The 22,099-nt window shown below is 46.3% G+C and overlaps 1 protein-coding gene across 1 annotated transcript; it reads right to left on the bottom strand.

Annotated features, from left to right (window-relative positions):
- Window positions 1-17,719: 17,719 nt before the first annotated feature.
- On the bottom strand, window positions 17,720-18,439 carry LOC138353384 (uncharacterized). The gene has a single exon (XM_069306387.1). It carries the CDS (start codon window positions 18,437-18,439, stop codon window positions 17,720-17,722), a length of 720 nt encoding a protein of 239 aa, XP_069162488.1.
- Between the last annotated feature and the right edge of the window lie 3,660 nt (window positions 18,440-22,099).

Below are 22,099 nucleotides of genomic sequence, written 5' to 3'. Positions count from 1 at the left end.
GTTATGAACTTGGTGTTGCGGGAGCTAAATTGGGAAACTGTGCTAGCATTCTTGGATGACATCCTGGTGCTGGGCGATTCATTCCAAAGCCACCTCTCCAACCTAGCACAGGTATTTGCGAGATTCAGAACCTATGGTTTACGCCTGAAACCACAAAAATGCGCCCTCTTTAAGAAACGGGTTGAGTTCTTAGGCAGGATGGTCAGCAGGGCAGGACTAGAACTGGGAAAAGAGGCGATAGACACAGTGGTGAAATGGCAGAAGCCGGGATCATCCAAAGACGTGGAAAGATTTCTGGGACTGGCCAACTACCATCGGACCTTCATAAAGGGATTTGCAGAGTTAGCCGCACCCCTATACGCACTGACCGGCGGAAACAGATTCGAATGGGGAGACAAGCATCAAGAGGCTTTTGCAGCTATCAAAATGGCCTTAACTACAGCTCCGGTGCTGGGATTACCTAATGGACATGACCCCTTCATCCTGGACACCGATGCCTCCGACTGGGCGATAGGAGCGGAGCTGCTACAGGTTCAAGAGAAGAAAGAAAGGGTAATTGCTTATGCCAGTTTCGCATTGACCCCAGAACAGAGAAGGTATTGCACCACGAGGAAAGAGCTATTGGCAGTAGTCAGGTTTACCAGGCTGTTCCGGCACTATCTCTTGGGGCGGCCTTTTACCATACGCACGGACCATGGCAGCCTGGTCTGGCTGGTTAGGTTTAAGAACCCCCAGGGCCAACTAGCACGTTGGCTGGAGGAGCTGAGCCAATTTGATCTAAAAATCCAGCATAGAGCAGGTAAAAAACACAACAATGCAGACTCTTTATCCAGGGAGGGAGGCACTCAACAGGCATGTACCCACTTTCGCCAGGACGTGCCAGTGCAGGACCTGCCGTGTGGAGGATGCTCATACTGTCGCAGGGCACATCAGAACTGGGCGACCTTCCAGGAGACGGTAGATGACGTCGTCCCACTGGCTACGGGGTCGTTCAGATGTGCATGTAACGTTCAGATCCGGGGGACGATTAGACGCGTGAGCACTATAGCCCCTATTCAAGACTGGTGGTCGGAGGATTCCAACTTGGCTGTCTTCCCATGGGACCCTGGCGAAGATGGCCGAAGAAAGCCTGCCGAGACGCTTTATAAGGAAAAAGACGCAGTGGCCCCAGAAGTAGTAGACATTAGGATCATCACCAGAACAACGGCGGACAGGCTAGGGTTGCATTTACTCGAGTTACAGGAGCGGACGGAGAGAGACCCGGACATGAGAATGGTAAGAGAATGGGTGGGAGGCCGTCAGCCAACAGAAGGGGACCTGTTCGGGGCCAGCCCTGCAACAAAATACTACTGGTTAAACAAAGAAGCACTCCTCATGGAAAATGGGCTTTGGTGGTGGCACAAAGTAGATCAGGGGGGAGCCGCCCAGAAGCTTTTGTATGTACCCAGCAGCCTGAGGCAGGAGGTACTGAATCTGTGCCATGATATACCTGATATGGGCCACCAGGGCCGGAATCGCACAATGGAGCGGGTCAAAGCAAGGTACTTCTGGTACGGACTATCAACGGACGTCGCAAATTACGTGGCATCATGCCACCACTGTAGTATGAACAAAAAAGCATCCAAGACCAGCAGGCATGAGCTGCTTAAGTACCAGGCGGGTGCACCAATGGAAAGGGTACACTTGGACATTCTGGGACCATTGCCTAAGACTCCGAAAGGCAACGAATATCTCCTGGTAATGGTAGATCAGTTCACTAAATGGATTGAGTGTGTGCCACTACCGTCCCAGACGGCAGAGAACACCGCCCGAGCAGCACTCGATGGGTTCTTCACCAGGTTCGGGTATCCGTTTGAAATCTTCACCGATCAGGGCAGGAATTTTGAAAGTGACTTGTTTACGAAGCTCTGCGAATTGATGCACATCCACAAGGCCCGTACTACCGCCTACAGGCCGTCGGCGAATGGGCAGGTGGAAAGGTATAACAGAACCATCATGGATGCATTGCGGTGTTATGCCAGTTCCCAACATGACAGCTGGGACACCTATATCCAACACATAGCAGGGGCCATCAGGTCTAGTGTGAACCGACAGACGGGGTTCACGCCCAACAAGTTAATGCTCGGTTGGGAAACCAACCAGCCAATAGATTTAATGTACCCCCGGGAGGTGCAACTTCAATCAGATGCAGTACCTTACCTAGCAAATTTGCAGAAGGAAATTGAGAAGGCGCATGGACTGGCACGGAAGTCTCTATCCACGAACCAGGAACGAATGAAGAGAGATTATGACCTACGGGCAAGGCTACAGGTCTATGAGAAAGGGGACCTGGTTTACCTGCTAGACACGGCACAGGTGAAGGGGCAGTGCCGGAAGCTATCACCGCAGTGGAAGGGCCCAGGCGTCATCATCCACAAGTTCTCATCTTGTTTATTTAGGGTCAAGCTCCAGAATGACAACATCACAGCAAATCATGATAAACTAAAGAAGTGCAAGGACCGTACATGCCCGGGCTGGATTGAGAAGTTTAAACATCATATGTCACAGGTTCAGGACCCAGTGGGAGGGCCATATAAGGACCTTTACTGTGTGTGTCGGCAACCATACGATGGAAAGTTTATGGTGCAATGCGATATGTGCGCGGAATGGTTCCATGGGGTCTGCGTGGGAGTGACTCTGGCGAGTGTACGATCAAAACCAGAGTATGCATGTCCTCGGTGTGAGCCATAAGAGCAGGAAAAGAAAAAAAAAAAAAAAGAAAAAAAAAAAGAAAAGGAAAAGGAATAGTGTAGTGTATGCAATGTTGAAACAGTTCGTGTATAGTGCAAAGACAATACGGGTAATAATTGTAATAGGACCCATTCATGAAAATAGACTTTTTTACAAAAAAGACATGTTGTATATAGTGAAACGTTTTCCCTCCAACATACCCGTTGTTCTATAGGGACGGGAGGAGTGTAGAGGGAACCACATTCAAAGTGCCCGCCAAGGAGACATTTTACAGTATAGGCAGGGCTGTGCCCTGATTGGTGGACGACGACGGCGCACGGCCTACCCGCGCGGCAGCCCGCGCAGGCCGAGTGGGCCAGATTTGAACTGCATGTGACCCAACGCGGACGACGCCTGCCCGGCACCACTGGCACTTAGGATATGTGCCCATAGGACCCCTAAGAGGCATTGATTCCCTCTGTCCTACCCTTCCTGAGGAGCCTAGACTTGCTCCACCTACCCTACCAGCCCTTCCTCTCCCTACGACGACAGTTCCAGGTGAATTACTGTACTATTGTTGTAACACGTGGGTCACCTCTACAGTAAGTACCTTCCTGAATCCGGCCCCTGGACACAAGCTGCCCTGCAGCCTATCCTACTACTAATGTATCAATTTTATGCTGCAACATAGGTAAATATCATGGCCTATCTAGCCTACTCAAACAAGGGGTAATGGGAGGGAAACTGATCTACCATTACATTCCTGGCTCACGACGCCTGTTTCGATGGTGTGAGGTTCCCATGCTTCCTGAGTGGTCCTTGACGATCCAGGAACGTTCCACAAGGCTTCAGGTGTCGTGAAGCCTTCGCGTCGTCGCCGCACCACTCCCAGAGTTTCAGATAGCCCAATCCTGGTTCACCAGGGGGCACTGAGCTAATCACTGTAAGCACACACTCGTCCCTTCCACAAGGTGTTGCTCCTTGCCCTAGGAACGGTGACGTCCCTCCAAAATCCTCAGTAAACAAACAATTAATAAACAAATTGTTTTACAAACAATTAGTAAAAGAAATTTTGCAGAATCCATCAGTAGATAGGATTAAGACCTTAACTAAATCAGTGTTGATTTGTATGGGAAAACCCTAAAGTTAGAAGTGGCACCCAGAATGACTAAAGCTAAATTACTGAGAATTATTTTTCTGCATCTAGTAGAAGATGGCTTGTTAAGTGATGAGGCATTAGAAGAATACTCTGACGAAGTTGAGAGTACTGCCAGACTAAGAAGGCAGGAGTTAGAACTTCAGCTAAAGCAAGTTGAGTTAGAAAGGTTTAATTGAGAAGAAGAAACTAAACAAAGAGAAGAAGAAACTAAGCAGAGAGAAGCAGAGTTAGAGACAGTTAGAATTAAACAGCAGATGGCTGAGGCGCAGATTAGGCTTGAGGAGAAGAAACAAGAAGCTGCAGCCGCTGCCAGTAGTAAGGGTTCTTAGGGAAGTTCTAGTAGTAGTCACACTAGTGGACTTTACTTCCCTAAAGGGTTTGAATTACCCAAATATGACGAGAAAGACCCCGAATTGTTTTTCTTACATTTTTCAAAGTTAGCTACTAGTTTAAAATGTCCAGAGGATTCTTGGGTGACCATTATGCAAGGTCAGTTGTGCGGGAGGGCACAAGAGATTGTCGCTTCGCTCCCTTTCGAAGAAAGCTTTCATTAACCCACAATTAAAATTAGAATTTTGCAAGTATATGAACTCAATGCAGAGACATTCAGACAAAAGTTTAGAGGTCTGAAGCGTGCACCTGATCAGACAGTTAGATTTTGCTCCAGTAAAAGAGCCAATCTTTGACAGGTAGCTAAACAGAAATAATACTCATGATTTTTTGTCCCTTAAGCAGCTGATCCTAGTAAAAGAACTTTTATCTTGTTTGCCTGTAAAGTTGATCATGGCACTAGCCACAGGTAAACGTTCTTACAAGGATGTTCATGATTTAGCTATGTTGGCAGATGAACATGAGACGATAAATAAGATACCGTTTAATAATTTTCACATGGCACCTAAAACATTCCCTTCTAGGCAGGATGATTCTGGGAGGTCAAAGAGTAGTCAGTATAATGCTAAGTCTGTTCTTACAGCCAGGGCAGACCAAGCATCTAATAAATCTAAGGGTACTGTTAACCTTAGTAGAGCTACACTGTGTTCGACAAGTTCGACTGATGTGAAACAATGTAATTATTGTCACGAGAAAGGTAATTTTGTTCGTCATTGTTTCAGGTTACATCCGGAATTACGACCAAACGCCTTGGTGGTGAGTAAAAGAAGGCAAAGTCATAATTTTGAGACATTTTGTAAGGGTAAGCCACAGTGGCTTGCTGATTTTGACCCTTACATGATTGATGCTAAAATGGTTGGAGTTGTAGATAGGTGGATTCCTGTAGTTACGTTTAGAGACACTGGTGCGTCGTTAAACCTGATTACTTCCAGTATGTTGTTCAAGGTCAAAAAGATTGATCTGGACGAAGTAATGCTCATACCAGATATAGTTGGGGTAGTGCAACATGTTCTCCTCATGCAAGTATACATTAAATCCCCCTATACTCCTGGACTTTGTACTGTAGGTGTGTGTGATACCTTACGTATTCCTGGTGTTGATATAATTCTTGGAAATAACATTGCCGGCACTATGATAAACAGTCATCTTCTCATCATCTTCAATATCCCAAATAGAGTTCTCTCAGAAACGAGTGAGATTGCTCCGGAAGTGTATCCAACTTGCACAGTCACCAGATCTCAAGTCGTCAAGTCCCAGAGTGATGTTTCCAATCCTACAACCGGAGGGATTACTGGAAAACCTCCAACGTTAGAACCGGAAATGAACTTGGTTGACATTTTATGGTTCGGTTGGATGAAGTTAGTACAGTTGAGGGAGTTGTGCCAAGTAAGGAAGTTGTACCTTCTGTTACTACCTCTTCCCCTAATTTTGATGTAAAGTCTCACACTTTAACCCAACTTCAACAGAGTGATCTTAGTTTAAATGCCTGTTTTACTGAAGCTGTTAAGGAGGAGGATGCCTTGGCAGATGATGTTGAATATTTCCTCCGAGATCAGATACTGATGAGACGATGGAGAACTAAGTTATCTCCCTCTTCAGATGACTGAGAGTGTGTTACCCAGCTTGTGGTCCCCAAAGCATACAGTGAACAAGTCCTCTCAGCTGCCCACGACGATCCATTAAGCAGTCACCCAGGGATTAGTTAAATGTTATATCAGGTATCTATATATCAGGTATCTAAATATTTTTATTGGCCAAGGTTGAAGAAAGATATTGGAAAATATTGTAGACAGTGTGCAACCTGTCAAATAGTGGGTAAACCTAATCAGAGTGTACCTTAAGCTCCCCCTGCATCCAATTGTAGTTCCAAGTGAACCTTTTTCCCCACATCATTCTCGACTGTGTAGGCCCTTTTGAATAGTACAGTCAGGTCATGTATTTGTAATAACCTTAATGTGTACACCTCAAGTTCTTAAAAGCTTATCCTGTAAGAAACCTTAGAGCAAAGGCTGTTGAGTGAGATCCAGTCCAAGTTAAAGAAGTACCAGGACGTGGCGAGTAGGCAGCTGAAGAAGTCACAGATGAAGATGACACCATGACAAGAAGTTGAAGAAGTCACAGATGAAGATGACACCATGACAAGAAGTTGAAGAAGTCACAGATGAAGATGACACCATGACAAGAAGTTCAGTGTGAAGCTGAGATGTTTTCAACCAGGTGATCTTGTCATGACATTTACTGAGATTATTGTACTGTGAAATGTTTTCCACCTAGACAAGTTTGTGATACACATGTTGTATATATCTACTTTATTTTATATTCATTATTTACATATGTATTGGCAGTTGGCCGACGTCTTTGAATCCTCCCTAAAGCCCCCCCCTTCTCCCCTTTAACTGACTCACGCCAATGTTACCATGTCTTGCCAATAAAAATACGATTTCTTTGTGTTCATATTTGAATATCCTGATAAATTCTCTAATGTATTGAATTCTTATTATGCAAGGTTGTGCCTTATGCTTTTAATTTGCTGCATATATTTAATTAGAAGTTCATGAGTGAGTTATATCTGTAAATGAGCTAGAGAGATTTAAAAGTTGAGGGTAGGTTGACTCAGGGCGTTTTGGATACAATATCGCCCCCGGCAACTCGGCTGGAGAGTGCAGCCACTACTCTCTGCCCTCTCCAGGCGAGCGGACCTGTAGCATTTTGCTTCGAGATTTTTTTACCTTATTTGGGTATTATTGACTGCTATATTTATTCTCATGTAACAGTATGTATTAGTGGATCAAGTCTACTGTTGTTCAACATGTATACCAGATGGTAGAGGATTTTATGTCTTTGTGAGGTGATATTCTGAGGAACGTAAGTAATGCCATGATACTCTGTGATATTGTTTCCTCATTCCTCATGTGTTACTGGCAGTGACACCACCACCCTGTTTTGGTATTTGCAGCATATAGGTGCTAGTGTTCCACTGCGCCAGGCAAAGTTCCTGGTGTCAGCTAGTGTTGATTGATGCAGTTTACAGACCTGTATTTGATCATGCCCAGTTGTTGAGAAGCTGGTTAATGTAATTGTGAGTGAGTTAGTAGATGCTATATTTTTTTAATGTTATGTGGTTTAATATTATGCCAGTAAACTGGAATATTTGTTGCTAGCTATTCACTCCCCTAGAACATTGATATATATATTTGGCCAGGCTATGTTCCAATGATACTGTAGGTTACTCCTTTTTTTTAACAATTAAGTGGAGGTTCTAGTTCATGACTCATAACTCCATAGTCCATACCATAACATATATATATTTGTGGGGGCAATGACCGTGATCCATGCATAATGTTCCATAACCCATAATACTAGACAGTAATACAATCGGTACTGTGGAGTGGCGAAGAGTGGAAGAACTAGTTTTGCTGGATAAATTGTTGGTTACTTTTTTTTATTATTATTAGTCGTTTAAATATCTGGTAGAAAGTAAGTTTTTAGTAAATAATTTCCAGTTATGAAGTGACTAAATTGTAATATATTTTACTAATTATTATTGGGGAAAGTGTACTGGATACTGAGTTATTGATTTTGTAAACTGAAGGGAAAGACTTTTATTTTTAATTAGCTGGTTGGATTGTGTGTTTGGCCACCAGAGGGGGTGGACGTCCTGGCTGTTCTCTCCAGACTTTGGTGTCTCGGCCTCGTGCAGGGTTCTATGGGGGTGTCGCTGGCGAGGGCCCGGTGCCTGGCTTGCCCTACGTGATGGGGATGGACTTGCCTCCCTTGTGATGACGTCTGGGATGATTAGACTGGAGTACTCAGGCCAAGCAGACTTTCCCTGTTGTGGACACCGCCTAGTTTGATGTGCTGGGCGTTGAAATTGGCGACATTTATGGCATCCTGCTGCTTATGACGCATCGGGCTATCTTGAGGTTATCTTGAGATGATTTCGGGGCTTTAGTGTCCCCGCGGCCCGGTCCTCGACCAGGCCTCCAACCCAAGAAGCAGCCCGTGACAGCAGACTAACTCCCAGGTACCTATTTACTGCTAGGTAACAGGGGCATTCAGGGTGAAAGAAACTTTGCCCATTTGTTTCTGCCTCGTGCGAGAATCGAACCCGCACCACAGAATTACGAGTCCTGCGCGCTATCCACCAGGCTACGAGGCCCCTACGGGGCTGTGGTCAAGCCCAGTACTGAGGAGGTATATCAGGCCGTTCTACATCGGTTTGATGGGCACTCGTTACGGTTGCCGGGTGGTGCTTGGACTGTGGTTCTTTCGGGCGGCAGCGGCAACAGTAATGGCTAAAGTGGACTGTATATCTTAAAATGTCTCACAAATCGATTCCTTACACATTCTGGGGGTTTTCTAGTTTATATGTAGTCAACAATATAAATTATTGGTTAGTAGATATTCACTACAATATTAGACTACATAGTGTTGGGGTTTCACCTCTCTACCCTTACTCTGGGGTGAGCAGTAGTTATGCTCAAGGTCACTCACCGTAGCCCTGCGGGTCTTCACTCGATCCTCACGGCGCCACTGCACGCCAGGAGAGTCTCCCAGTCAATCCTAATGGCCTCTTATTAAGAAAGAGTGAGAACACGACTCGTTCACTTGACTGTCGTGTGCCCTCCCCAACAATCGGGCTCTACGGTTAACCACAAGGTCGCCAACTGGTGTTTTAGGTGGCCAGTAACACCATCAGTAGACTGGTGGAATTAGTGGTAGCCTTGGCAAGGTCACACTCAAAAGATCAGGAATCAGGCAGGTACTTATTGTTATCACTCTATGCTTACCAGTATAATGTAGCCACAAGATCAATGGAGGGAATGATAAAAACACAAAGGTAATTTTGTATTTTACTTAAAATGTATGAAAGATGTCACAAGGCCAAACAATAACAAATAAATCATTTGATCCTGACGCGGCCGGTAATTCCCACGAATAGTCTGCGATCACTAGATGGCAACACCTCCCCCTCCTCATCAAGTGTCAAGAACAGCTGATCGCCTGGCCCTCGCGCGGAAGCTCTTTGCTTGTTTTCAGATTCACGCGCGCTGTTTCCTTAAGTTCTCCAATATTACTATGAACTCGCACACACGATATTGGCTACAGTAGCACGTATCACTTGGTTACACTGTACTCCGGCTCAAACAGTCTTTTCTACAATCAGTGCTATGATGACTCACTGTAATGGTCTTACACTGTTATTCACCCAACAATATATTATGAAATATTAACACTGGAGTTTTCAGTACTTTCTCTCGTGGGCGATAACGCAATAATTCACTGTACTCACAAATGATTCATCACTGCATAAACATAGCATATATAATGTAGATACGTCAAATATAAATACATGGAAAATAAATGATTTCTGGGCACACAGCCTAACTTTCAAATACTGGCATAATATTATATATAATTTACCACTATATGTTCATATCAAAATCTATAGAAAGATATACACAACACAGTAAATTTATCACTTGTTCCTGGTGCCTGTACACACCAATAATCAACATGAATATTACAAGTACTCTTGATAGTACTGTCTAGCACACTGGTGCTTTACCGTGACATGGGTGAGACTTGCTCACGACATATAAAATCCTCAGGCTAGATAATATAGCCGAATAATATAGCTAACTAAAGAGGAATGGGGAGGGAACTAGAAACACCTACTTCACCCTATCCTCCGATGAGAGTCGAGATGTAGCTCCTGGTCCTCGTGTCGGGAACGCCCCCACACTACACGTCGTCGTGTCCTACCAGAGCCTCTCGTCGTCCCACCGTTTAGCGCGTCGTCTCCGTGCCTCCTCACTGCAGGTCCGTGCTCCTTCTTGACTTCTTGAAGGTTGGAGTCGGTCTCCTGGCCGTCGTCTTCTCCCAGCAACGGCTGTCGCCTACGTCTCAGCTACAGTCGTCCGGTTTCCCCAAATAGTCCTCTCTTCCTCAGCTACCCAGTGGCTCTGCCAGCCACTACGCTGTCACGAACTGGTGAATTGCCACAGACGCCACATACGTCACTGCACGGCTTCACTGCTACTGGCACAGTACCTGACTGGAGCACTTGTTGCTCAAATAACCGTCAATTCCCTCTTCTGGTTCAACACATGAACTAGGGAAGACTTCTCAGAGTACTGGCGGACTTCAGGTGACGCGTAAATCCACGGGAGCGGGAAACAGCTGTCCAACTGACAGGACCAACCGTCGCACGTCCGACCTCTATGACGTGTCGTGTCTGACTGATGGCGCCAGCCCGGCTCTCGGGCTGGACCCCCTTCCTACGTGACGTCACTTTTGCTACGGGAGGTTTTCATTGGCTCCCGGTGCCACATTGCTGTCGGTGACCAATCCGGTGCCAATGACGTCACACGGTTTTGGCGGGAGATCAGGGAGGCAAGCGCCATCTTGGCTCCCTAAAGGACCTAAACCACAGGCCAAAATATTACTATTTCACAAATTTCTCGGCTCTCCGAGAACACTTCACTCTCTCCCATATATCAAATTGTAGCCTGCAACGTAGAGAACGCTTGGGAAAAGTAGACATGACTCTTACTGCAGGCGTGGGAGAATTATAAGGGAGGGGAACTCCGTCACATACCCCTCCCCTTAAAATAAGAGTCATGACTGGTTAGTGTATGCGGGATAGGGCATCCGCTACTACGTCGTCCTTCCCCTTGAGGTGCTTGACCTTGATCCTTGTCAGACTCTCAGTGCTGGTGAGACTGGTGCCGTCCGCCCTGGACCACTTACTTTCCTCCTCCGGGAGTTCTTGGTCCCTCGGTACACTCAGAACCGTATTCCGCTGGGGTTCCCGGGTACTCGTTCCGTCCTGCTTGGCGGCTCTTCCTTCCACATTGAAGAAAGGTCTCAGGCGGTCTGCGCGACACACCTGTTTCTTTCGGGGTCCTTCCGGCTTCCCAATCTCGTACGACACTGGACCCAACCGTCGCAGCCCTCGGTATGGTCTCTTGAACCGCGACTTGGTCACTCTACCTTTACCTGGCAGCACAACCATTACTTTGGATCCGGCCTGAAAATCCCTCTGCGCAGCTCTCCTTTCGTACCACTCCGACATCTTACGTTGTGCCTTCTTCAGGAGTTTCCTAGCCAGTCCCTTCGCTCTAGTGAGACGTTCTTTGAACTTCTGGACATATTTATTCACCGTTCCCACGGTTGCTCCTGGCGTCCATCGTTCCTTCAGCATGGATAGCATGGCATATATAATATAGATAAATGGAAAGTAAGCCTTCTCAGGACCCACACGTCCTCCTTCGGCCTTACTAACCAATTCGGGGAACTCCTCCTGCTGTAACTCTCCGAGACGAGTGTGGTTTACCCCTGGAAAACTGGTGAGGGTCACCTGCAACTCACCATTCGGGCTACTCTCGCCCTCCACTCGTTCTCTGGGTCCTACGCAGAGGTGATCTGTTCCCAGGCTGTCAGTCGACTCCTCAGCCCCATCAGACCCACAACCTCCTGGTTCTTCGCGTTGCCTCGGTGTCACAGTACAAACGGGGATCGCCACCGGTGCGATTCCCTTCTCGTCCCCACAGACGTTCAACTCTCCGCCTGTCTCCTTGTATTGTTCTAGGCACTCTTCGCCCTTCACGAGATGCGGGAGGACATATCCTCCACACGCGTCATTCCCCAAGATGACCTGTGCCTCCATCTTGGGCATTGATGTACAGACTCCCACCACTAGGGTCTGGCAGCCATATTCGGAATTTAAAGTTACCTGGTGTAGGGGCATCCTCACTGGGCCTCCCACAGTGGTCACACTTGCCACCCCCACACTGGTACTCTTGTAACCCTCGGGGAACAGGGTTTCACTTACCAGGGTAAAGTCAGCCCCGGTGTCTCTTAGCATCTTCACGGGGATAGGGTCTGCGACCCCCATCCTTACGGTTCCTTGACACATGAATGGGTGAACTTTCTTCTCCCCATCCAGCACGGGTTCACCCCGCACTCCCTCGGCCCTCTGGTCCTCGAACATCACTAAAGCAACGTGTCCCCGCTGCTTTGGGCGTCTGCATTCCCGCGTGACGTGTCCGATTATTCCGCAGTTGTAGCAGCGGCCCCACGGTGGAGACCATCCACCACCGCTCGCCTTAGCACTGCCTCCAGAGGCCGTCGCACCCTGTGTCTTTCCCGCACCGCTTGTTATTTCCTTCGTTGCGGTAACAACTCCCGAGCTTTCAGCTTGGCTCTCCTCTATCGGCTCTACAACACCTTTTGTTCCTCGGGTGTTCCAACTTGAGAGGTGGGATTTGGGAGAACTCGCTCCTGTCCTCCATCCATCCGTCCTTCTATAACTCCTATCGCTTCCGACGCACGCGGGTGGTCGGTTCTGTCCCTCTCGGCGTGGGCGTAGGGCTTCTTCTAACATGTCGGCCCGGTCGGCTGCGGCCCTCAGGTCCTTTATGTCCGCCTCCTTTACCCTCATCCTGATCTCAGGAGGGAGCACGGACATAAACTTTTCCATGACCATTAGTTCCTTGATTTTTTCGGCCGACCCCGCTTCTTCAGAGTCCATCCACTTAAGGAACTTTCTTTCCATGTCCCTCGCCGTCTCCGCATACGATTTTCCTGGCAACCGGGTACATTCTCTAAACCTCTTTCTGTAACACTCTGGCGTGAGCTTAAAGGAACGGAGCACAGCTCGTTTTACTGCATCGTAGTTGGTGCATTCCTGGAAGTCGAGCATAGTGAATGCTTCACGAGCTTCACCCGTGAGCCTCCCTTGGACCAACTCCGCCCACTCCGCCCTCGGCCACCTCTTCATAGCAGCAACTCTCTCAAAGTGATCGAAGAAACTTTCGGCTTCACTAGGTACATAGACCGGCAGGTCTCGTTCCCTCACTCGTCGGTCTTCCTGTGGCGGCGGAGCAGGTGCACCTAATCCTAGTTCAGCTCGCTTCAGCTCTACCTCCTGGTTGGCTTCTATTTCCCTTTGTCTCAGCCTAACTTCTCGTTCGTGTTCTTCCCTGCGTAGCTGTGCTTCTCGTTCCTCACGCTGCATCTGTGCTTCTCGCTCCTCACGCTTCATCTGTGCTTCTCGCTCTTGTTCTTCTTTGCGCAGCTGTGCTTCTCGCTCTTGTTCTTCTCTGCGCTGCTGTGCTTCTTCTCTCCTCAGCTGCGCTTCTGCTTCTCGCTCTTCTTTACGCTGCTGCGCTTCTCGCTCTTCTTTACGCTGCGGCTCTTCTTCTCTCCTCAGCTGCACTTCTGCTTCTCGCTCTTCCTTGCGCTGCTGTGCTTCTCGCTCTTCCTTGCGCTGCTGTGCTTCTTCTCTCCTCAGCTGCGCTTCTGCTTCTCGCTCTTCCTTGCGCTGCTGTGCTTCCAGCTGCAGCTTCATTATTTCCAGCTTAATGCTGTGCCTGCTGCCGCTGGATCCCCTGCTGCTTCCACCAATACTCAGGTGCTCACCCACACTGGCAGGTGTTTGGGGCCGTTCCTCCCCCAAAGCTTCGTCTCGAGCCCTGAGCTGAGCCATTATCTCTAGTCTTCTTTCTGCCACTCTGGCAGATTTCAACTTTATTCTGAAATGATCCGCAATAGCCTGTAACTGTGCCTTGGTGCACTCTTCCAGCACCTGTACGTCTCTAGAATCAATAAACCTTGCTACTTTATCATCCTCCATCTTGTGCTACGAGTGACAACCTGCGCCTGATCTCTAACACCACTGCCAAGTACCACCACTGCAACCTTTACTTCGATCGATATCCTGGCAAGGTCGCCAAATGTTGGGGGTTTCATCTCTCTACCCTTACTCTGGGGTGAGCAGTAGTTATGCTCAAGGTCACTCACCGTAGCCCTGCGGGTCTTCACTCGATCCTCACGGCGCCACTGCATGCCAGGAGAGTCTCCCAGTCAATCCTAACGGCCTCTTATTAAGAAAGAGTGAGAACACGACTCGTTCACTTGACTGTCGTGTGCCCTCCCCAACAATCGGGCTCTACGGTTAACCACAAGGTCGCCAACTGGTGTTTTAGGTGGCCAGTAACACCATCAGTGGACTGGTGGAATTAGTGGTAGCCTTGGCAAGGTCACACTCAAAAGATCAGGAATCAGGCAGGTACTTATTGTTATCACTCTATGCTTACCAGTATAATGTAGCCACAAGATCAATGGAGGGAATGATAAAAACACAAAGGTAATTTTGTATTTTACTTAAAATGTATGAAAGATGTCACAAGGCCAAACAATAACAAATAAATCATTTGATCCTGACGCGGCCGGTAATTCCCACGAATAGTCTGCGATCACTAGATGGCAACACCTCCCCCTCCTCATCAAGTGTCAAGAACAGCTGATCGCCTGGCCCTCGCGCAGAAGCTCTTTGCTTGTTTTCAGATTCACGCGCGCTGTTTCCTTAAGTTCTCCAATATTACTATGAACTCGCACACACGATATTGGCTACAGTAGCACGTATCACTTGGTTACACTGTACTCTGGCTCAAACAGTCTTTTCTACAATCAGTGCTATGATGACTCACTGTAATGGTCTTACACTGTTATTCACCCAACAATATATTATGAAATATTAACACTGGAGTTTTCAGTACTTTCTCTCGTGGGCGATAACGCAATAATTCACTGTACTCACAAATGATTCATCACTGCATAAACATAGCATATATAATGTAGATACGTCAAATATCAATACATGGAAAATAAATGATTTCTGGGCACACAGCCTAACTTTCAAATACTGGCATAATATTATATATAATTTACCACTATATGTTCATATCAAAATCTATAGAAAGATATACACAACACAGTAAATTTATCACTTGTTCCTGGTGCCTGTACACACCAATAATCAACATGAATATTACAAGTACTCTTGATAGTACTGTCTAGCACACTGGTGCTTTACCGTGACATGGGTGAGACTTGCTCACGACATATAAAATCCTCAGGCTAGATAATATAGCTAACTAAAGGGGAATGGGGAGGGAACTAGAAACACCTACTTCACCCTATCCTCCGATGAGAGTCGAGATGTAGCTCCTGGTCCTCGTGTCGGGAACGCCCCCACACTACACGTCGTCGTGTCCTACCAAAGCCTCTCGTCGTCCCACCGTTTAGCGCGTCGTCTCCGTGCCTCCTCACTGCAGGTCCGTGCTCCTTCTTGACTTCTTGAAGGTTGGAGTCGGTCTCCTGGCCGTCGTCTTCTCCCAGCAACGGCTGTCGCCTACGTCTCAGCTACAGTCGTCTGGTTTCCCCAAATAGTCCTCTCTTCCTCAGCTACCCAGTGGCTCTGCCAGCCACTACGCTGTCACGAACTGGTGAATTGCCACAGACGCCACATACGTCACTGCACGGCTTCACTGCTACTGGCACAGTACCTGACTGGAGCACTTGTTGCTCAAATAACCGTCAATTCCCTCTTCTGGTTCAACACATGAACTAGGGAAGACTTCTCAGAGTACTGGCGGACTTCAGGTGACGCGTAAATCCACGGGAGCGGGAAACAGCTGTCCAACTGACAGGACCAACCGTCGCACGTCCGACCTCTATGACGTGTCATGTCTGACTGATGGCGCCAGCCCGGCTCGCGGGCCGGACCCCCTTCCTTCGTGACGTCACTTTTGCTACGGGAGGTTTTCATTGGCTCCCGGTGCCACATTGCTGTCGGTGACCAATCCGGTGCCAATGACGTCACACGGTTTTGGCGGGAGATCAGGGAGGCAAGCGCCATCTTGGCTCCCTAAAGGGCCTAAACCACAGGCCAAAATATTACTATTTCACAAATTTCTCGGCTCTCCGAGAACACTTCACTCTCTCCCATATATCAAATTGTAGCCTGCAACGTAGAGAACGCTTGGGAAAAGTAGACATGACTCTTACTGCAGGCGTGGGAGAATTATAAGGGGGGGAACTCCGTCACAATAGGTAACTTAAATTAACTACAGCTTATCTTTATCATTATGATAGTGGGCCTAGTCAACCAGTTATGAACATGGATGAACACGCCAGTCGATAATTCCTCGTGGGTGACTGACCTCAACTCATATACGGATGCTAAGTAATTAGTTAATTCTTCTTCCTCTTCAATTACACCTGTCAAAGGACACTCACAGATAATAGCAGGCATCCTAATATGACAGCTATAATAGAGGAAATATTGTCAATTAAAATGAAGAGATGAGAATATTGCTCCCTTACCTTGAGGTTACCTTGAGGTGCTTCCAGGGCTTAGCGTCCCCGCGGCCCGGTCGTCGACCAGGCCTCCTGGTTGCCGGACTGATCAACCAGGCTGTTGGACGTGGCTGCTCGCAGCCTGACGTATGAGTCACAGCCTGGTTGATCAGGTATCCTTTGGAGGTGCTTATCCAGTTCTCTCTTGAACACTGTGAGGGGTCGGCCAGTTATGCCCCTTATGTGTGCTCACCCTAGTTTGTGTCTCGATTCATGTCCTAACCAGAATAATCCTATCTACCTAACATTGCTGGCCAGGAATGACTAGATAAGATTTCGGAATTGGACACTTCCCATTTTGAAGATGGCTGCATGTTAATAGTGGAAGCACTTTACTTCTCATAACACTTCGTCCAAGGGAGTTTCTGTGGAACTTGAAGTGAGCTCCACTTGAGATGTTGTTGATAAAATTAACAATGGCTGACTACTGAGGCCTTCCTCCCAGTGACCGCATCCCTTGTTCTACAGATGCGTTTTATCAAATTAGATAGATGGCCTACATTTACTCTATTTTGGTACTAATAATTAAGTTGATTAAAGTGAAATGTTTTTATGGTGGTTACAGTCCAAAGACTGCTGTATTAATTAAGAATGCATGCTGCCCGAAACGCTTTGCGTAATAATGGCTTTAGGCATTGTATGTACTAGCTCTATCTATAGAGCCAACAAACTTTGTAAAATCTCTTTATGTATGTACCTTACCTAAATAAAAATTATTATTATTATTATTAATGTTTCCCAATATTAGGTGGTGAATTTAATAACGACATATGGCAATGATATCTCGTTTTCTATTGAGGAAAATTCCACTGGGCGTCTTCTATGAGTGATTAAAACTATTTCTAGAGTTAATTTGTTATTACAAACGGCAGCAATATTATCTGCAGATTGTATTGAATATTAGTAAATGGTATCTGGTTTTCCGACAATGCCGCCGCAGAAGCCTGCTGAGGGGTGACGTGGCCGTTCGTGAGTGTGGGTCGGCTCCTGTGTTGTCATTGTCTGTGCTCTCTCTGGGCGTTGCAGGTGTGGATGTGGTGGGGCGTGTAGCCCACTCCTCTGTTTCCTCCTCCCGCAGCGGTTATGGATGGCTCTCCTGCTGCTCTGGACTCTTCTGGCACGCCTCACGTGGTGCTGTGTGTGTTGTACCTGTCGCTCCTGTGATCTGTAAGGATGTGCGGCCTCCCATTGTGCTTGGGCCGGTACCTCATGTGGTCGCTGCCACTGCAGTTTTGCGTGGCCATGGGCTGCATTCTAGGACTTAACTTCCTTGTGACTCCGGTGCATCAGATATCGTCGAGGTGGAGAGCTGGGATGATTTGCATACGAGCAAATCGGATGCAAATCATCGGACCCTAAGCGCACGAGGCGTTCGTCAGGTGGTCGTCTTCCCGAGTGCCCTGTCTGGGTGGGCATGGAGGAATATGTGAGTGCCATGTCTTTAGTCGAGTAGTGGGTGCCTGTAGCTCCTGTGTTGTCAGGGGGTGGTTTAGCCGTGGTAGTGGCAGATGTACATGCTGTGGAGGCGGCTGCTGCTGTTTCGGTCTCTGTACCGGCTCCTGTGTGCTCCCCTGTGCTCCCCAGAGTGGGCTCCCCAGAGTGGGAGGTCATGCCCCCCACTGTGGACGTTGGTGAGGCCCGTGACCTCGTAGTGGTGTTGAAGAAGGATGTTCGCCGGGTTGACTCTGTGCCGATGCCATCTGTCCTGAGGTCTGTTGTGAGGCCACTGCCTGTGCTACCGCTCCCTGTGGTGTCAGCCCGTGTTGCTGCCTCATGTGCAATTGTCCCCTTTGGTGTCACCCCCTGTGCTGCCACCCCCTTCCGAGGGCTATTAGCCTTGTCGACGGGCACCATGTCGATAGCTGTCGTCAGGTCGGGCCCCATGTCGGGGGTCAGTATGCCTCCAGATCCCTTGGACCTGCCACCTGTGTGGGTACAAAGTGTGAGGAGTTCCATTTGAGATATTCCGGACATTATGCTGCGTCCTACTCTGTCGCCGGGCGATAGCCTTACCCATGTCGGAAAATCCGACACAATTTAATATATCATACAGACAGATAATAGCTGTGTTGTATAAACAAGTTAACCATAGAAAACGTAACTTGTAGTGGAATTACCGTCTATAGAAAACGGGATATCATCACCACATACTATTATAATTCACCAGCTATTTTGCTGGGAATTATTCTTAAATACATTAGTCTTTGGACTTTACCATCATAAAAACATCTTATATAAATTAACTTAATTATCGATATTAAAGTAGAGTAAATGTGACCCTTCTATCACTTTCTGTCATGTGGACAATGTAAGCCAGGCGTCAGGGAGGAAGGAGAGCAGCCATTGTTGATACTAGACCAGAGGCTCACACGGGAGCAAATTCGGCTTCTGTTAATTTTACTTGGACGAAGTGTTATGGAAACCAAAGGTGTACCATTATCACACGCTGTCAACAAATTCAAGTTAAGTGTTCTTTCCGAAACCCATGTATCTTTCATTTATGGCCATTAATGTCATTATATAGGGTGAACCGGTTAGAGCACGACATAGCCTCAAACTAAAGGTAATTAAGCCAGGTCTTTATTGTTCCATGTATAGTGTTTTCTCTGATATACCTGTCATATATAGAACCTGGCTTCACAGTTAGCGCCCTTTTGACAGGTCAAGACGAGGAAGCAAGATTTTGTGCACCAGTTACTGGGTGATGGAAGCTACCTCAAAGAGGATAATTTGGTGTCTACACCCTAGTTATACCTGGTGGACTAACCTGCTGTACTATAAGATAAGGAACCTCTTCAATGTATGCAGTCTATTACTGTAGTTTGATTGGCTGCATATATAAATTTAATAAACCCCCCTAATGTGTAGAGGATCGATTTGTGAGATTATGAGATTATTGCAGAAATACAGTCCACTTAACATTATACAAATTGCTATCGAAGTATATAAATTAACGTAAATATAAATTCATATAAATTAAATAAATATAAATCTCACAGGTCGGTTTCCACATTATTTGGACCTTCGGAACCGGAATATTCGGTCCTTTAAACCCACATTTGGTCATCTTAGTACCGGATGAACCAGTTAACCAGTGGATTCATTAAATATACTAGTGCAGTGTTATTTAAACAAAGCCAGCAGTCAATGACGGCGGCGTTGACTCGTGCGAGTTCACGAGCCCCGCTCAGTTCAGATCAGCTTCGTCAGCGGTTTCATGTACACCCACAGATTTGGTGGAGTGTTATTCTGTTAAATGACAGCGCTAATATAGAAGCCAGCCAAATTAGTGGCTGTGTCCTCGCAAGATTGTTCACGGATTTTGTGGTGTTAAATTTCGCGAGAGATTATCCACGAATTTTGTGGAGTTTATTTCGCGAGGTCACTAATAATATTTAATACTTCTAGATAATATTAGAAGTTTCATAGAGGCTAATTAAGAGGCTATTATCAATAATTGTGTATATTATTTCTCCAAAATTGAGAATCATTTAATATATATTGCACTAGTGATCACAGTATAATATTTACTAATTGCCAACCCACAACAGGGTAGGATATGACTAGTTGAACTATTATTGCTATCCTAGTCCCATTATTACCATAGTCAGTTGTACTATATTCAACAACCTAACACCATTAATGAATGGTGCAGACCCTATTTTGGGTGTAATTTTTATCAACTCTAGTTGAGTTGTATATATATAATAATTTACTTATGATCATTACACCTTTGAGTGATTAATTAGTGTCAATTCCATCCTAGGGTGATATAGAAGAGCTAACCTAAAGGTACTTCCAGTGACACTGGTTTATCACTCAAATCATTAGTGTGTATGATTGTATATATATAATGTGTATTAATTTTAAGTGCTAACCTCTAGTAGAGGTAGGATTATTGCCTAGTGAGTGCAGAATTTACCCTAGGCTACCATTAGTGTTTGTTCAGTATTAAGAGCAGCCCAAGTACAAGTCCCACAAGGCTTCACCAACGAGCCAGTATGGATAATGCAGGGAGAATGAAAAGAACCCTTGCAGGTCTTAAAGGCCACTTAACAAGACAGATCAAGAAATGTGAAGATTTGTCACAACAATCTCAAGTTGATTATGCTGACCTGGAAAGCTATTATCAAGCAGCTGCAGGTAAATTTGAGCAAATCAAATGTCAAATAGCAACATATGTGGCTGAACTTGCCAACACCAATTTATCAGAAACAGAAATAGACATTATGGTTGATCTTGCGAATTATGAAGATCACACTCAGGCCACGTTACAGCCTTATGTCAAATTAATTGCCCAGAACAAGGCAACAACAACAACAGCAACAGTTGCATCTAATACGAGTCAAGCAGAAGCTCGACTCCCTCCAATTAATTTACCCACTTTCTCAGGAAAAGATGAGGAAGATTGGGACGAATTTTGGAACAAATTCGTTGACCTTGTAGACTCAAAACAATCTTTACCAAAGAGTAGTAAATTCTCTTATTTGCAAGGCCAATTATCAGGTGAGGCTAAAACAGTAGTATCCCATCTGAGATTAACTAATGACGGCTATGATCTGGCAGTAAAACTCCTCAAGGATAATTATGCTGATCCAGAAGTAAGAACATCACATTTAGTTCATGAGCTGTTGCATTTACCCCCACCGGAGGCTTCAGCTGATTCACTCCAAGTCTTCAAGCTGGAGATAGAATCATTGATCAATGCCCTCAGCCTGACAGCAGATACAAACGGGGCTGAGTGGGTCTTGAAAATAATTGTCCAGGAGAAAATACCTAGGGACATATTGAGACAAATGAGTGCTCATTACAATAAAAGCATCTTATCCATGAATGAAATATCTGAAGGTTTAAAGTCAGTAGTTCATCAATTACGAACACATGACAAATTAAAACCACCAAGTAACCCCTCAGAAACCAATAATAGTAAACCACAGAGTACCAAAGGTACTCCAAATCAATCTAGACGATATAATTCAACACCAAAGTGGAACAGTAGCAGTGTGGGCGTATATGCAGTGGGACCCTCCAAGCCTATAGTTACTGTGTCACCCAAGAACGTGACACCAAAGGGTACTGGAAGCTATGGAACATGTTTGTTCTGCAATGAGAAACATTCAATGTACCACTGCTCTTATTTTCCTGATAGTGACGCCCGTGTTGAGCGACTCAAAGATTTGCAACATTGCACGAGGTGCCTCAGGAAACATAACATCAACGACTGTGATACCCAATTACACACCTGTAATAGTTGTAACAAAGGTCAGCACCATGCAGCATTGTGCAGAGACACCAAAACAACGTCTCCAAACCCCAAGGTGGAAGATAGCATTCCCACCACAGTTCAGTACTGCAAGGTGCAACAAACAAAGAGTGTCCAATCGGCAAAGTCTAAAGGTAATACGACTTTGCCTACTGCCCAAATTACCATCCTGAATAAGAGGGCCAAGGTCCATACCCGTGGGTTGTTTGACCAAGGATTCCAGAGAACATATGTCACTAAAAAGCTGGCAGATGAACTACAATTAAGGCCTGTAGCCCAGATGTCATTCAATATCTCAGGGTTTGTAACAAATGCAGGACCTCAAGTCTACCAGGTGGTACAACCATCAGTGCGTTTAGGCAGGTACGTCT

This window comes from Procambarus clarkii, chromosome 57 (genome assembly GCF_040958095.1).
Source record: "Procambarus clarkii isolate CNS0578487 chromosome 57, FALCON_Pclarkii_2.0, whole genome shotgun sequence".
Lineage (NCBI taxonomy): Eukaryota > Metazoa > Arthropoda > Malacostraca > Decapoda > Cambaridae > Procambarus > Procambarus clarkii.
Note: the sequence above shows the minus strand (reverse complement) of the source record. Positions and strands in the feature narration are given on the sequence as shown.

Bases quoted from the DNA above. Each gene is read 5' to 3' on its own strand.
- LOC138353384 (XM_069306387.1), bottom strand. From the start codon at position 18,439: ATGTCCGGAATATCTCAAATGGAACTCCTCACACTTTGTACCCACACA.